Source organism: Crocodylus porosus, unplaced genomic scaffold (genome assembly GCF_001723895.1).
Source record: "Crocodylus porosus isolate Cpor-Errol unplaced genomic scaffold, CroPor_comp1, whole genome shotgun sequence".
NCBI lineage: Eukaryota > Metazoa > Chordata > Crocodylia > Crocodylidae > Crocodylus > Crocodylus porosus.
In genome coordinates this window covers 52,439-70,511 of record NW_017728900.1, presented here as the reverse complement: position 1 = coordinate 70,511, position 18,073 = coordinate 52,439, and the positions used below count along the sequence as shown (strand labels likewise).

The window sequence follows — 18,073 nt, the reverse complement described above, 5'->3', positions numbered from 1 at the left end:
ATGAGGAGACATACCAGCAATATGAGCTTCCCAGCAAAGTAGATCTTTTGGCACTGGGCAGACTTGCCCTTCAAGAACATGTCCTTGGGGTAGAGATTCTGGGCTAGGGTTGGAGGCTTGTGTAAAACCCCCATATTACTCAGGTTGATCCCTGAGAGTGGCACCTAACAGCCCTGTACCAGGCACTGGACTACATGCTGTGGAGAAGCATGCATGCATGCACATGCACAAACACACACATAAGCTTTGCCCCTCGGCTGGGAGTGGAATTAAATAGAATCAATATTTATTTTACTCTTGTCATAGTGGCTTGCAGGGCTCAACTTCATAATCGATTTTTCCTGGGTTGTGGGCACAAAAGCAAGTATAATACTGGTAGACCTGAGAGATGGGGCCTGCCACATCTTTAGGCTCCCATGATGTACCCATGAATGGTTCTCTCACCATGACTTTCTCAGCAGTGTCCCCTTTGTCCTCCCACCTTTCCTATCCTATGTACTGTAATCACTGTTTTCGGCTTCAGAGCTCTGCTTCCTGTAGTCCCTTCATAGCATCCCATGAAGTAAGCCTGATGCTTATGAAAGCTTGTGTTATGCATCTCTGATTTAGTTAGTCTATAAAGTGCAACTCTACCCTGTCTTCTTCCTGAAACCATTTAGACACAAACCCGCAGGCAAACTGGCACAACTTGGACTCTGAGGGTTCTCTGGCAATGAATCTCTGGTGGGTGGAATTACCCACATCTGCAGTAGTTTCCAAGAGTCAGGCATGTCCTACAGCGTAGGGCACTGGCTTATTCAAGGCCAAATGTACTTCTTGTTGTAGTCTTGCAGGTTGCTCCCTTGGTGGCTGGATCTGTAGTGAATGGATGGACATGTCTGGGCATGTGACATCCTCTCTGCTGGCAGCAGCCAAGTCATGACCATAGCTCATTTGATCCCAGCCCAGCAAGTTGGCAAAGCCCATGGAGGTCCCACATAGTCCATCTTCACCCAGGAGCCCAGTACAGCATTTGTTGTACCATCCTGTGTGCTGTCTTGCTAGTGATGGTTCAAGGAAGATGCTCTAGGAAGACGAAAAAACACCAGTGCCTGGAGGATGCTGGGAAAATAGAGAAACTAAGCCCCAGACAGGTGTGCTTAGGTCAAAAGGGACATGAGGTATATCCCCCATGTCTGGCAGATAGGGATGAGGCAGGGAGAAGCTAGACATGACTTTGCAGCATGAAATGGCTGAGAATGCTTGGATCCCATAGGCACAGGAGAGCACGTTGGTGACAGGCCACTTCTCCCCTTCTTTGGACTCACTACATTAGCACACAAGACCAGATGCCCAGCTGGGGTATATGGGCATTGCTACATTGGAATCACTGGGCCAAGCCCCTGGCCTATGTATATAGCTTCTCTCCACCTGAGTCAATGGGACAGACCTTGGCTGATGCAAACTAGACGTGCCTTCATTAGAGTGAATGGGGCCAGATCCCCAGCTGGTGTCAACTGGTGCAGACCTGCCAGTGGATCTGTGCTGGTTTACACTATTTAGGAGATCTCATCCAATATTCTGAGTTCTGGGCACTGTCTCACTGGTGAGAGCTCAGCAGACCTGGAATGGCTCAGAGAAGGGTCCCAGGACTGCGGAGTCCCCTGATTCAGGAGGAAGGGGTAGAAGTACTTGACCAAAGGGTACATTTGCACTAAGAAAAAAGCAGTATGCTTCACTCAGGTTGGCTAACCCAGGTTAAGAAAGCAGTGCAGATAAAGTGATTTACATTTTAACTTAGGTTAACCCAGGATACCCTGTCTGCACTGCTATTTTAACTCAAATTATGACCACCCTCTTTTTTGCTGCAGTGTAGCTCTACCCCCATGTAACTAAGTAGCAATGGGGCAAGTAGTGATGGGAAAGGGATACCATAACCAGCTAGGTCTTTGGGAGGTGAAGCTCTGGAGGCCAGAGCGTGACAGACAACCATGGGATGACACAAGACAGGAGTGATCAGAGCTGAAGAACACTCTGGGAGACCACAGTGATTGGAGCTGTACTGAATCAGGTCAAGTGGGCAGAAGTAGGGCTAGAGAAGGAGAGTTTTTGAAGCCACACTGAGCTGGGCCAAAATGGGTAGAAGCAGAACCAAGCTGAGCTGACTGTGCCTTGTCAATGGGCACAGAGTCCTGCTGTTTTGGTGGAAGCAGCTCTGAGACAGTGGGGGCAGTGGTGGGACCAGCCACTGTGCTAAGAGGTTCGTAGGTCTTTTTGTTGCCAGACAGTTGCTGAATGGTTTTTCCACGCTGAAGCAGCAAAACCCTGGGGCAGAAGAGTTCCTTCCTGTGTCAGATGGTATGGAGGGAAACTGCCCTGCCCCGTGGCATTATGTGCTCCCTGAGACACCAGGGGAGCAGATGATCTGCCACCTTGTGCCCTGTCCTGTGGGAGCTGAAGCCCACAGAGATGATTACAGGCAGGGCAGATCTGGGATGGGTGCAGTCTGCAGGGCATGGTACAGTCCCTGTGGTGGGTGGCCAGCACATGGGGAAGTCCTATGAGGTGCACATGGACAGCTAGGAGATTAGGCAGCCCCTCTTGGGTTTCCGCTTCCGCTCGCTTTTCCTCATGGCACTCAGGGCAGCGCTGGAGGCCTCCATGAAGATGTTGGTGATATTCTCCTGGAACTTGGCCGAGCACTCGAAGTAGGCAATGGCATGAACTGTTTTGGCCATGGACTCTCCCTACCAGTGAGAGATGGAGCAGAGGAAAGTAGCATGAGGCCCACAGAGGGTACAAGGTTTGGGGATAGGAGCAGGACCTCTGCTGAGATGGGGAAGCCATGACCACCAGATTTGTCCTCCCCTCCCCATCTACTGGACCATGAGCTTCCTGGCAGTTTCTGCTGCCTCAGGAAGAGCCTGGCATGAGTTCAGCCCCCAGAAGTGACCAGGCCTGCAAGGTACTATTGCCTTCCCTGGAGTCCTGGCTTGGGAGAAACCATGATGGGAAGCCTTGGAGCTTGGTTGAACCCTGGTCTGTTATTACTGGAAGGAACTATTTTTCCTCCCTCCCCCTGAGGGTGAAAGGATACCGGCTTTGCACAGCATCCTGGTATTGGGAGGGCATGCCTTGGGCAGGCAGGACTCAGAGGGTGCCTCACCTTTTGGTAGGTGATGGGTGCCAACTGGTCCTTGTGTAGTTTCCTCAGCACAGCTTTGTCCTTCCTCAGGTCGGTTTTGCAGCCCACCAGCACAATGGGGACTCCCTTGCAAAAGTGATTCACTTCTGGGTACCACTGTATAGGGCAGAGAGAGAGAGAGAGAGAGAGAGAGAGAGAGAGGTGGGACCTGAGCCACGGGACAGAAGATCCTTACATTTTCCTAAGGGACTGGAAGCAAAAGAGTTCAGAGATATCTGGGGGAGGCAGTGAGCCCAGTGCTCATGCCTGCTGAGCAGTGGTAAGAGGCCTTAGCTCTAAGAAGCACAATAGAGACCAGCAGGATAGGGCAAGAGATACTACCCGGAGCAGGACAGAAATGCTGGCTGTAAAGCTGTGCTCCAGTCCTGGTCCTCCCATCTGGCCTCTGTCCCTAATTAGTTTTCTTACCTTTGTGAGAATATTGTCATAGCTGCTGGGACTGGTGACATCATAGCACATGAGAACAACGTTGGCTTCTGTGTAGGAGAGTGGGCGCAGCCGGTCGTAATCTTCCTGCCCTGCCAGAAAGAAGAGGAAGCCATTACACCCCTCCTCTTAATGGGCATGGTTCCACCCCTGGCCTTGCCTTGGCTTATGAGAGGGGACTGGCTCCTAAAGGCACTGAGGGACAGGGCCATATAGCCAGATAAAGAACTAGCTATGCATAACCTTTAGAAACTACAACCGACTTGCATCCCCATGCCTTGAATGGTTCTCTGACTCATTTGCATTATAAGAACCAGTCCCCTGTTCCCAGGATGCAGTTCTGATTATTCTCATAATTTTACTCTGAGTCTCAGGAGCGCTCCAGTTTTTCTAAATCCCATGTAACTGTGGATGAATCTCATTTTTCATTAAAAATAAAAATAAAAAACAGGAGTGTGTGTGTGTGTGTGTGGGTGGGTGGGTGGGGGGGCTCTTCACTGTCACTGCTATAGAAAGAATATCTAAAAATCTTACCTACTTGTAACAGAAAGGCTCAGAACACTTAGGAAAAAGGAAGAAAAAAGATCCCCCATCTAATTATTCTGAAAAGTCTCAAGATTTGTTATGCTGATCTCATGATCTTCTGAGGCTTGGCTCAGGCTGCTGGAATGCATGAGGCTGAAATGCCAGAGATGTGTCACCTTAAAGTGCACACAACTTATGATGCCAGCAGCTCAGCCCCAAGAGGACTCTGACCTTAGGGCCTGTAGAAACAAGGAGCTTCCGTTTTCCGGAAAGTGATTTAAGAAAATGAAGTCTAAAAATACAGTATTTTTTAAAGTGTATTTTTGTAATGCGCTGTTCTTTAAAAAAAGTGTTGCTTCCTCTCAGAGACCCTTGTGGCAGAATTGACCCGTGTGTAACCATCTGTTTCCCAACCCCAGATCTGCAAGCTAATACATTTTACATGATGATTTAGGGAACCAGCCGTGCTGTAACCCTTACACACACAGAAACTGTATACAGCCTTGTACTCAAGAATGATTCACGCATCAAGCTATGTGCCAAACCCTCTGCAAATCTTCTGTACTGTACACATTCATCCAGCTCATTCTAATTACATGACAAACCAGGGAGCAACTCTTGTGATGCGTGCACACATACATATACATGCAAATGTATATGTCCACAGGCGTGAACACTCATGCCCACATGCACACACTTCCCCACACAAGAACATCAAGCCCTAATAAACCAGAGAATGGTCAATCCTCAACGTATAACGCTAGCTCCCTCTTCTGTCCATACTATACGCATAGACAGCATCCTCTATCCTCTCCTAATACTTACCTGCTGTGTCCCAAAGGTGGATTTGCACTGGCTTGCTGCCAATCTGGAAGGAAGCAGTATACTTCTCAAATACTGTAGGCACGTAGGCCTAGGAGGAGGAGGAAGGAAAGGGGGTTGAGGAGTCAGCATATCAAATAGACAGACAGACAAACTGTCCCACGGGAGACAGAATCCATTAACCCAGTGAAGCTCATTTCTCTGTCCGAGGCAGTCATGTATCTGAGGACTGGTTACCCTCTATGTACTGTTCCACACACCACCCCTCATAAGGCAGGGCACTGCTCTGCCCAAGTGGGGAATGTGAGGCACAGAGTGGTGAAAGGTGCCGGGGGCAGGAAAAAGGATGGGATATGTCCTTTTCTGTCTGTGATTTGGGTGGGGCCTAGGCAGGTTGGATCCTGAAGTAAGAGTGGTGGGGTGACCCCTCATGTGTGAAGCGGGACAGGGCACAGGCCTCAGCCAGGGGCTGAACTGCTCATAGTGTCAAGACTGAAGGATTCCAGTGCATCCACACTTAAAAGGATGGGGGAGGTGTTGAGGGTGGGAGAAGAGCTAGATTTTTAGCTTGTACAACTGAAAGAGCAGCCAGGCAGCACTCAGGTAGGCGTTCTTTGTCCTAAGTGACATAGCCAAGGTCCTACAAGAAGTCTGTGGCAGAGCTGGCACATGAGCCCACCTCTACTGTAGTCCTAAGCTAATGCTTTAACCACTGACTGGACCATCTAGTCATTACAGCAGCATAAGTCCCCCTTGCCCTGGTATAGGTTGGGGAGGGAAGGTTGCCAAGGCGCTTGCTGTGTGTGCTGCACTGAGGTTGGTTATTCATTATTAATGTTGTTATTTATTTGCACAGCACCTCGATCAGTGGGCACTTTCTGGCAGGCGTGCTACAAATTAAGCCCTGCATCCTCCCCATGTGCCACTCTGATTCCCTTTCCTGGCCTGATCTACTATTCTGCTTTTGGCTCTCTGCCCTGTGCTGCCTGCCTGGTCTGCTGTTCTGCTTTCTGCTCCTTGCCCTATCTGCCACTGTGTTGCCTGCCCTCTTCCCAGTCTGCTGCGTGCCACACATAAAGGCTTCCCATACCACTTGTGGCATGCATGCTGCAAGCTGGCCACCCCAACCTAGTCTTCAGCCCTGTTGTGCTGAGCCTGGGACACACCGAGCAAAGACACCACCTCTGCCCCAAGGAGTCTGAGTAAGCCCAGCTCTAACAGGCGTGGCCCAAAGCAGCTGGAGAATGGTTGTGATCCACGGACTGAACGGTGATTGTTCACCACATACTTTGCTGAGAGAGGGCTTTGCAATTATTACAACAGAGGTGAGTTTGATGGGGACAGTCGGACTCCATAGCTCACATCTTGGGCTGTGACCTTTCCAAGGAGGCCTGCAATTCCCTCGTAAACAAAACTGAAAGTACCATTATGGCCGCTTATAAATTCATGGTGCATCCACACCTTGAATACTGTGCCCAGTTCTGGTCCCAACACCTGAAAAAGGACATAGAAGAACTAGAAAAGGTACAGAGAAGGGCAACAAGGTTGATTAGTGGTATGGAGTGGCTTCCATATGAGGAGAGACTAAAGAAGCATTCAGTTTAGAAAAGAGATGCTTGTGTGATAAGGGTTTACAAAATACTCAACAGCGAAGAGAAAGTAAATAGGGATTTATTATTTACTCTCTCAAGAACTAGAGCCACGTCTACATGAGACACTGACTGCGCAGTAGCCTCATGTGACATGACACTACTGTGCAGTAGTAATGAGCTACTGCACAATCAGCATCACCAAAAAGTCATTCAGGGATGCTACTGCACAGTAACACCAGTTCCTGTGCAGTCATTTAGTACTTGTATATGCAAGTACTAAATGACTGTGGAGTAACGACTGTGCAGTAACTGTTTTGTGTAGATGCAGCCTAGGTGTCACAAAATGAAACTAGTAGATAGTAATTTAAAACTAACAAAAGGAATTTTTTTTCCCACACAGCATATAACTGAAGTGTGGAACTTATTACCACCAGATGTAGTGGAAGCTGCCAGTTTAGCCAGAGTCAAAAAGGGATTGGACAAATTCTTGAAGGAAAGGGGCACCAGAAGGTACTGAGCATGGGTGTTTGGGATACAGCCTCTGAATTAGAATTCCTAGACCTTAAATACTGGAGGCTGCAAGTGAAAGAACAGTGAAAAAAAATGGGGACATACCCAGTTCAGTCTCCTTTTCAGTATCCACTCTCTGCCACTGTGTGACACAGGTTTAACTTTATTAGTGAATGTTAAAAAGGGTGTTACAAAATTGAAGGGGTAGTAGGAAATACAAAGATCTAGAGGAAGGTGACTACATAGTACAGGGTGGGTGGAGGGAGGATGTAATTAAGTTATATAGTAAGAATGTAGCTGGGTTGTGGGGGATGGGGAGCTAAACGCACAATGCATATAAAGAAGAGAGGATATTACTACACTTGAGCTTAGCTAAGAAGGCTAAGTATGCTGAGCTAAATGGACCTATGGTCTGATCCACTAAATGGCAATTCTTATGTTTTTATGATCTTGCACTGTGACTAGAAGAGAGACTTCACTGTAATATAGGCAATGGCTAGGGGAAGCAGAGTAAGGTCACTATCTATCTGGGTGCATTAATGAGCTCATAGCACTCAGCTTTGACTGACTTATTGTATTCCCCCAGGGTTAACAACCTCCCACTGGGCATATCTACACGCCTACATTTAATGTGCATTAGCCCAGTTTAAGACACATTAAGGGTGAGTGTCTACATGTGTGCACCCTTAATACTCCTTAAAAATGGAGATTTTAAGCTAATTGAGCCTAAATTTGATACCTGCGTAAAGCAGGTATCAAATTTATGCGCGAATAGCTAAGTTACATGAGTGAATATGTAGGCATATTAATGCACAGTAATGTGGTCTGTGTCAATGGATAGACTCTGCATTAGTGCACAGTAGTGCATCTGCACATGCGCTAATGCAATTTAGCTATTTGCGCCTAAATTTAATGTGCCTTAATGCGCATTAGCATATCCACGTGTAGACATGCACCTAAATCATCTTAAGTAAAGATGCATTAAGTTTAAGTGCATGTAAATATACATGTAGACATGCTCACTGTGTCTGGTTTAATATGCTGTGGGACTCACTTGGTGTGCTCTCAAGTGTTGAGCACTTTGAAGAGATGCTCCTGCCTGGCCTAAGGTGGCTATTTTGGGTGTGTGGGGTGCAAAGATCTCTATACTCATACAAAAAGAGAAGGGCCAGATCCTGAGGTAGCATAAATCAGAATTACTTTATTGAAGTCAACTGGGGCGAAGTTCTCAGCAGGTGTAAACTGGCATTGCTGTCAGAATTAACTGAACAAGTTCAAAGCTGATTCAAACTTTTTGGCCAAAATATTTTCCCACTGAAAAAAGGGGTGGAGTCAATAATGATTTTTTCAATGGGGAATTTCAACCATGAAAATGAAAATCATCTATCTCATTTTTGTTTTGGAAAAGAAAGAAACACATGGACAATTTGCACTTGTTTTCTACCCTTTTCCAGCTGTTTTTCTTTTTTAACCCATTGAATAAAGAAACGAGTGATATTAAAGCTCATGTTCTTTTTCCTTTTTCAACTCTGAAATGTTCTGTGACTTGGCCAAAGTTGAAGTTCTGAAAACATTACAGCAGACAAACAATCTTTAAGCTTTATTGATTTGCTTACACTGCATCCCTTTTGGGATAAAACGGTGGAGGAACAGAAAAGGTGGGGGAAAACCTCCTGACATGTTTTTGAAAAAATAGTCAATGAAGAAAGGTGTTTCTTCCCTGGAATGGTTTCATATTGAACCCTGCAAAATGGAAAGCCGTAAATGTTTCAAGTTATCGTTCCCCTTTTTTAAGAGCTCTAATTTTGAGTCTGTATGGTTTTTGAACTACTGTGAATATGTCAGTAAGGGGTATGCTTCTATACTGATATATCAATACAACCCCTATTTGGGGTAGCAGTTATAGTGGTATAAAGCTGCCATAAATGATGCTCATGAAATCAACTTGCTGCAGGGCAAAGATAGAATGAGACTTTACTGCACATCAGCTGCTTGGTGGTAACCGCTCCTGTGCATGACTACCTCATGATAAGTGGAAGCAAACCTATAGTAACTTTTTGCAAAGGCTTAGGAGTCTGTGGTTTAGCTTCTATTTACTATGGGTTAAGCATGTCCACATGGGCAGTTATCATGGAGTACATGATGGGAAGCAAAACACTGACTACTCTTTAGCTCACAGGGGGTGAGTCTACCTGAGACACTGTGCAGTTGTTACTGTGCATTTATATAGTACTTGTATAAACAAGAACTTGTTTATGTAAGTACCAAATAAATGCACAGTAATTGGAGTTACTGTGCAGTTGCACTGGCAAATGTCTTTTAAGTGATGCTACTGTGCAGTAGGCTAATAATACTGCGCAGTAGTGTATTAGCATTGTTAGTGCTGTGATGCGCTACTGTGCAGTATTATTTGGCTACTGCGCAGTATTATTTGGCTACTGCGCAGTCAGCATCTTATGTAGATACACACGCCCAGTGGGCATGTCTACACTTTCATGAATGTGCTGTAATTATGGCTCATTAAATTTAGTACCTGTAATGACAGATACTAACTTGATGTGCTGTATTTGGCACTACTATGCATTAGCGCAGATTAATGGTTTTTTAGTGATGTTAAGGCTCATTAGACTAAATCTACTGTTCATTAGCACAGTTTTTTCCTGCCATGCTAATGCGTAGTAGAATTAGTCTTCTGCTCACTAAGCATTTCGTGCAGACATGTCCAGTAAGTTGCTTGTGTGTCCATATACTTGTATCTAGATAACTTATTCCTTTTCCTTTGGAGGACAAGATCTATAGGCAGATCTATGCCACAAAAATAACTGTGTCAGTCTCTCTCTCTCACAATACAAGTAGGGGTCCCAAAATGAAATGAGTAGATGGTAAGTTTAAAACTAACAAAAGGAAGTCCCTCCGTCCCCCGCCACACAGTGGACATGTCTGCATGTGCACAGTCACTGCGCAGTACCCCAAAATTACTGTGCAGTATGGGTACATGTTTACACGCTCATGCCTATACTGTGTAGTAACTATGGCAACTTACGCTGACTTGGGCATAAATTTGCTACCTGCATAATTCAGGTAGCAAATTTATGCCTGAGTAGTTACTGCACAGTAAGGCATGCGTAGACACCTTACTGACTTTAGTTCCAAGTCAGTCCACACACAGCATTACTGTGCAGTAATGCCTGCACGTATAGACACTGGCATAAAAGCCACTTACTGCACAGTAAGTTACTGTGCAGTAAATGCATGTGTAGACACGCCCAGTGTGTAATTAAAGTGTAGAACTCATTGCCACCAGAGGTTGTGGAAGCTGTCAGTTAAGCCAGATTCAAAAAGGGACTGGACAAATTATTGGAGGAAAGGGATATCAGCAGCTATTGAGCATGGGAGTTAGGGATATAGCCTCTGAATCAGGACTTCCTAGACCTCAAATGCTGGAGACAGTGAGACAGGGATGGTGGGAAAACCCTGGGTCAATGCCAGTTCATTCTCCCTTTCAGCAACCACTGTCTGCCACTATATGATAGGATACTGAGCAAGAAGGATCTATGGTTTGACAGAGTACATCTCAGTTCTTAACCACCATAGCTATTCTGGTAAAACTTCCTTGAGTAGACACAGTACAGTGGCAGAAATACCAGTAAAGCTTAATCTGGTGGCAATGAGTTCTACACCCCAATCTGCTCATTGGGGCTGGAGCAAGGTGTCCCATACGCCATGCTCACACTCAGAGTGCTTTGCTGGTACAGCGTATTGATAGAACACTGCTATAGCAGCCCTGGCCTGCAGGGGCGGGCAATTATTTTGGGTGGAGGGCTGCTTACTGAGTTTGGCAAACCATTGAAGGCCACATGACAGGCAGCCAGGGGCAGATAAATATTAATTCTCTAAATTTTTTAGGGGCCCCACGGGCCGGATAGTATGGTCTGGTGGGCTGCATTTTGCTCACCCCAGCCTAGAGTCTAAGGCTGGAAGGGACTGTCATGTACCCTGACCCATTTTTTCTCACAAAAGCAGGGCTCATCTACATAATGGGGCTACCTGCACCATGGTGGTGCTGGCAGAGCCATGGCAGCAGATCATCCTAGTGGAGATGTGCTGTGTTGTGGCTGAAGGTTTTTCTCCACTGTTGTTGCTACCATACCACCCTAAATGACAGAAGCTAGGTTACTGGACGCCTTCTGTAGCTGTGTTCATGCAATCAGGGGTAGGACGGCTAGCTAGTACACCTATAGCTGTGCGGAGCTGTGGGCTTTCTACACTCCTAGTCAATGTACCTGTTCTGTGGTATAAATTAAGGCCTAAATTTTACTCAGTTACTCTAGTTTTGAGCATGAGAATGAAGACTGCAACACATTATGGAGGGAAATGATGGAGTTCACTTTCTCGGTGGCTTCAGTACCAGGTTGGCCCTTTCTGGAAGAGATGGAAAACCCAGTTTCTTCAACAATGTGTTCCAATTACTTCTCCTTACTGTTGATAGAAAGGGCCTGGGTTCTCATGTGAATTGTCCTGGTTTCCTGTTCAGCCTTTCTCCTCTGGACGGAGTGCTTTTCCTCCTAGTATTTTCCCCCAGTGAACATTTTGTCCTCAGTCAGCTCCTCACCTTCTCAACTGAAACCCATTGAACTCTTGAAATCCTTCCCTGAGAAGGACTTTTATATTTTCCAATCCTTGGTTCACTTTTGTGGTTCCCTGAAAATTGCCAGCTGTCTTCACTAAAATGGAGAATCCTAACTTGGGTATGTCCCTACAGCTGTCCCTGCAATGGGACTAGAGGTCAACTCACTATTATAGCCCTACCCACAGCTCACTTGGTCAGACAGCTTTATAGTACAGCCATATCCTGAGGTGGGGGGAATCTACATGAGTCCACAGCAGGCTCCCTGGAGACAGTGCTTGCTAGGTAGATTATGAGAACAAGCTCTGTTGTGCAACGGGAGAGGGCACACACATGGGGACCCAGAAAAAGGGGGCAGCGAGGGCAGGAAGGGTGGTATTGGAAAGGGGTCAGTAGGATGGTTGGATAGAGCCCTTGAAGGTGGGGAAGAGTCCAGGATGAGGGATAGGGGTCTTTGTTTTTTGGTGGGGGCAGGGGTGGTACTGTGAAGGGGGCAGTTATCTGGGACAGGTTCTTATAGGGCAGCAGTCAGAGGGAAGGGGACTCTGTGGTTATGCTGGGCCCCAAAAAGGCAGCTATATGAGGGGAGGGAGATCTCACTGGGGCAGACTCAGGGTCCCACCAGAGGAGTAGTGTGAGGGGTGGGGTCTTTCTAGGTCAATGCTGGAAGCCCACAGGGAGCAGTCTGGGAGGGGCGGGTCTCAAAGAGAAGCTGTGTGCATGGGGTTTTAGGGTCAGGGTCCCACCGAAAGGCGGTTTAAAGGCAGGGGAAGGGGTCTTGTCTTTGCTGATGCGTGTCAGGGGGGTCCTTACCTTGGGGAAATCCCCCTTGGCGAAGACCATGAGCAGGGAGGTCTTTCCACAGCCACCATCCCCCACGATGACAGCTTTGATCTCAGCCCCTGTAGCCTCTGTGGTTCCTGCTGTCTGACTGTGCCGCCTGGCTGCTTGGTGCATCTCTGATGTCCTGGTACTCCAGAGCCCAGCTCTAGGACAGAGTGGCTTTGCACGTCTCTGTCACTCAGCTGTCCTGAATCACAACCTGCTCCTGGGAACCATCCTCAGGGCCGGGGGTGTGGAGGGGACAGGATCTTCACACGTGGGCTACCACACCCCGTATAGTAGATCCCCTCTACCTCCTTCTCCAGGCCTCCTCTCTGCCAAGTGCCGGTGATTCTTAGCTCTGGGTCACACAGCATGAGGCACCGGCTTCTGCTTCACGCCCAGTGCAGGAAGAGGGAGCCGCCCAGAGTCAGTGAGGTCCCCGCCCTCACCTGGCCTGCCATGGTAGGGGAGGGGTGGGGTGGAGGACAGGTGTGGCCAAGAATGTGACTGATGAAACAGGCTGGCACAAGAAGAGAGTGAGAGTGTCTGTAGTGACACATACTGCTGGCATGCACACACCCACACATGCTACTCATGCAGGCCCACACACATGCTCGCACTGGCATGTGCACTCATGCATTATACATAGTTACACTTGCATACTGATCTCACAGCCACTTTCACAGTGCTTACATGTGTCAGCACTCACAAGCATTACACACTGCTCATGTGTGTGCACACTCATGTGCACCTCAGGGTGGTCACATGCACTCATTCTGCACATGCATACGTGCATCATGCAGTCTACTGACATATAAGTAAGCACATCTTCACTGCTCACATGCACTTCCATGCTCATGTGCTCTCAAACACTCATACACATTACTTACATGTGTGCACACAGTATTATGTTGCTCACACATACTTTTATTGAACACATATACACATACCCAGGCACACTCTTATGCGTGCACATGCATTCATGCTGCTCAGATATACTCATGGGCTGCTAAAGTACACTTTCACACACATTCATGTGCCCATGCACTCTACTTACAGCTGCACATATATGCACTAGTCAAGTGGGTACGCATGCTACTTGCACACATGCATGCTCACATATGTGAACATGCACATACTCACTTGCATAACTTTCTCTTGTGCACCCACCTTTGTTGCTTTAAGCTGCAGGGGTGGTGGAACATCAAGTCTAGACCTGTCACTACTTCCCCTAAGGACTCTGCTTACCCTGGACAGCGAACTGTGAGTGTGCTGCCCTGGGGAAAGAACTTAAATACTGGGAGACAAAATTATTTCTGCTAGAGATGCCATGGGGATATGTGTGCATGTGTGTGCGTGTGTATATGTGTGTGTACACATCACTTTCCAAGGGCTGTGTTTCCCCAGCTTGATTCTATACTTACCTCCCCTTCCTGAAATTCTCCCTGGACATTGTGCTGGCAAGTGAGGAAGTGCATGGGATGGAGAAGGTAAAGTGTTTGTCAGTTTTAAGAGGGGCTCATAGCTATGGCTTTTGGGCTGCTTACCGCTCCTGGGACAAGTGCTACATGGACATCAGCTGGATCTCTGGAGCTGTAACTCTCCCCAAGAAATGCAGTAAGAGTCCAGACACTGGCTTGGGCTGAGCTGTGCACCATGTGTAAGACTTATATAGGCCCAGATGACTAGCATGCAAGCCTAGGATGGTCTGCTGTCTTCCTCTAGTGGCTAGATCATATATAGCAGATTTTGACTCTCCTGGTCCCCAGTGGGTGGAACTGCTCCTACATCCAAGCAGTGGAGGCTGCTGCACAGAAGCCCAGGGTTTGATTCCTGTGTCTGGATGGAGGATGGTCACACCTGCCCTGTCTGCTGGGAACTGTGCCATTATATTCATGGTTTCCTCAAAGTTAGCAAGGCGTGTCAAGGGCATCCAAAGTCCACAGTGCCAGGAAAGTTTCTAAGCTGAGTCACTGCCTTTGCCTGGGCTTATTAGGATTGCAGTTGGCATCATGCCCTCCAGGCCCTTCTCATAAAGTCTAATCTTGGCCATGTAGCATCCACACACCACTGGGAGCCAGTCTCATTCCTGGATCCGAGGGCTTTGACTAGGAGACTTGGTGCTACAGTCCCTCTGCCTCCAGACCTCATGCCATGGTGCCTGTGGGTGGCTCAGCCCTGGCTCACAGGTCAGTCAACTGCTAAGTTAACTGCTGGTGGACTGGGGGCAGGGACCAGCGCCCTGATGGTGGCTTTATCACCCCATCCGTGTGGTCCCAAGAGGAATCCCATGGGCACTGAGGTTGGGGTCTCCATGTAATGGGTTATCAGGGGAAAGGCAACACAGGCAGTCCTCTGCCACGTCTGTGTCCCTTCCTACAGATACTCCTTTCCTGCTGGCAGCTGCACCAGACTCTCCCTGAGAATGGCTGAGAGTGTGTTTCTGTGGGAGGCCCAGATAGCAGAAGATGTGGCCACTGACCATGTACAGCTGTGTGCAAGAACCCCATTGCTAGGCACAGGCCCAGGGCAGTAGGCATGTTTAATATAGCTTTTTTGAGGTGTTTTTCCTTGAGGTTGCTATGGTACATCAGGGTGTGTCTGGAGGTAGCTAACAGGTGATCTGTTGCCCTTCTTACTGCTGAGTTGGTCCTGGTTTTGGCCATCTTGGTCCATGTCCAGAGGATTTTGGAGCAGATGGAGGGCACTCCTATTAGCCCTAAATAAACTTACCCTTCTGGCACAGTGGGGAGCGTGTGCCAGGTGAACCAGCCTGGCAGGCATACTCCAGCTCCATCCACCAGCTCTTCAGGGGTCACATCATAGCATGAGCGGAGGGGCTGATGGGCCCTTTGCTGCCAGTTGGGGTCTATCTGCCTCCTCCTGGTTGTGCATTGCGGCCCCTCCACAGCCTAGACTCTGGGCAGCCCAGCTCATGCCTTCCGAGGGCTGCTGTAGTGTCTCAGGCCTATACCAAGAATAAAGCTTGTTCCCTCCCCTACAGCTCCTCTTTCCCCACCCCTGAACTCTGTGCCTTATGCACCTGGCACACAGGTGAACCAGGTGGGATTATTTTTGGCAGCAGGGACAATTAATGGGGTTAATGAGGCATAACAATAACACTCTGACCTTGGGGACGGCAGCTGAGAGCCTGGCTAAGTTGTTCCAGGAAGTCTCTTTTTGCTGCATGTGATCCAATCTACCTCAGCCTCGGGCTCCACCCTGCCTCAGTCCTGACACATCTGTTGCTATCCCAGCACTAGGTTCCTTGTGGCTCTGCTGGTGCCCTGCAATCTTGACTCCCATTATATTTTAACCCTAGGTTGTGGATTTGTTTCCTTTTCCTTTGAGGCCTAGTCTGCAGTAGTGAAGAAGTCTGGTAACCTGTGCCTATATAGCTATATTATGAAATCTCCCTAGTGAAGAGTCAGCTTATACTGGCAAAAAGCCTTTTAGCTTCTCTCACTTCTACCAGTTCCCCAAATGGCATCAGCTACACAAACAAAAGACTTGCTTTTCTTCTTTGTTCTTTTTTTTTTTTGTGTATAATGGTGACCACCCTGGGGCTTTTTCAGGTACAAAAATGTCATTAGAAATCTCCAACACTTCTTTCTTTGTTAAAGGTTTTAAGGTCAGACTTCCTATGAAGTACTCTCCAAAGTAACTTAAGTTAAAATTGCTTAAAACAAAAGGCCCTCTGTTGTTCTGAATCAGAGCATCCACCCAGGGAGTTAGAGCAGTGTCATTACACTGGAAAATTAATTTGAACACCTTCCCCCTAAGGGGGGTAATCACTAGGGTTCGGGGAGCAGAAGGGAGCCGGGAAGGTGGAATTGGCGGTAGAGGGATGCTCTCTGCCAACAGGTGTCTCAGGAGCTGGCATTCCTAAGCATGTACTGCCATCATGCGGCCAATTCCTTTCATGCAGCCAGTTCTCAGCTCTCATTTAACACCATGTTTGGATATTTTTATTTCCAAGAGTGGCATTTTTACTGGGAAAGTCTTTGCAGGACTCTAGGTATTGCATGGGCTAACTATGCCAAGTTGCCAATGTTTTCCAATGTGGGGTTAGAATGACCTGGCTTGGATCTGAGGTCGGCTGATGCTAGGACTCAGCTGCTGCTACTTCTTTCCACCCTGGCAGGGGTGAAGCCCCTCCCTTCATCAAACACTGTCAAAGCTCCCCTGCTGCTGAAGCCTCTGCTGAAGCCCATGTTATGTTGCTTGTCCTGTTTCTGTTTGAGCTTATTGGTTTTTGTTGCTTTTTATGGCTTGACGAAGTTGTAGTATATGACAGCCAACATTTGTGTCTGACAGCATAAAGATGCATATGCTTCAAAGCAATATCTCCCTATCACCCCATACCAAAATCCAAACATCAGCAAAAATGCCAGAGAAGAACCTCAGAACCTCCAACCCCTTGATTAATCAACTAACTAATTTCTGTATTAGCAATCATGCAAAGTGACACACAGTCGATATGTCCAGATTGCAACACAGGGCTTTCCTCAGGACTCTTCTCATGCTCATACCTACTGACCATCTAAATGGAAACCCCCCCTGGTTTTTTTCCTCGGGAACTTCTAATTTATCCTGTAACCCCTACCTCAGCTCCTCGTATAACATACCAATTTACAAGGCAATTTCCATTATCCATGTGGATTGAAGAGCACTTTGTAAATTAAAATTAATAGGAACCCTTTAGAGGCGGAAGGTGAGGTGGTCAGGGCAGAGAGGGAGCTATGTTCTGGGGCATCTCTTCCCCAAATGACTTCTAACTTGTATCACATTAAGTAACTTAACCCCTAAAGTGTCAGATCAAGTTACAAAATAATCTTACCCCTCCCTCCTCTCTTCACCTGCCCATGATTTCTATAGTATGTTGACTGTTTGACATGGAAATTCTGCCCGGGTTTTTTTTCCTCTCCTAATAAGGGAGGTCCTGGGTGTGTGCTAGTTTCTGAGACTGTTTTGTAGTTTGGTGGGAGCAAGAGGAGGAAGAGGAAGAGCAAAAGGAGCCAGACAACAGGAGGCACTGCTCTGGGAAGGTAAGCGAGTGAGCCAGGGCTGCCTATGTGTTTGGCTTGCCCAGCGTTTGTTTTGTGGACTGTGTGTTTGGCCACATGCCTGAGCAGCTGGGAGTGCTGCTAGTGGAGTGATTGCTGGGATTGCTGCCTGCGTCTGACAAAAGCCCTAACAAGGGGGTAGAGCCAGTCCATGCCCCGCAGAATATACAGCTTTCCCTTGATTTTATGTGGGTTCCTGCAGAGCGCAGGCCCCGCGACCATGAGCAACCACAAGATCCAGGAGCCAGTGAGGCTGAGGGACACCATGTCGCCTGTGGACCTGCCCCCGGGTGATGTGTGCCAGGCCGTGTGGGAGTGCAACAACCACAAGGATCTGCGCAAAGATCACAAGGACCTGAAGTGGCTCATAGCTCACTAAGCCCTACCAGTGAAGGCCCAGAGACATAGAGAGGGAAGACCCAGCTGCCTGTGGCCCAACTGCCCTGGAGCCACTGAGATGATCGCCCCCTCCTCTGGTTCTTCACCCAAGGGCAAT

General features: G+C 47.8%; 1 protein-coding gene across 1 annotated transcript; it reads right to left on the bottom strand.

Annotated features, from left to right (window-relative positions):
• Positions 1–342: 342 nt before the first annotated feature.
• On the bottom strand, positions 343–12,915 carry LOC109324604 (rho-related GTP-binding protein RhoF-like). The gene is made up of 5 exons (XM_019556629.1): positions 12,500–12,915; positions 4,961–5,048; positions 3,593–3,702; positions 3,146–3,280; positions 343–2,726 (listed from the first exon to the last, which is right to left on the bottom strand). Exons 1-5 carry the CDS (start codon positions 12,641–12,643, stop codon positions 2,559–2,561), a joined length of 645 nt encoding a protein of 214 aa, XP_019412174.1. The 5' UTR covers positions 12,644–12,915; the 3' UTR covers positions 343–2,558.
• Positions 12,916–18,073: the final 5,158 nt, after the last annotated feature.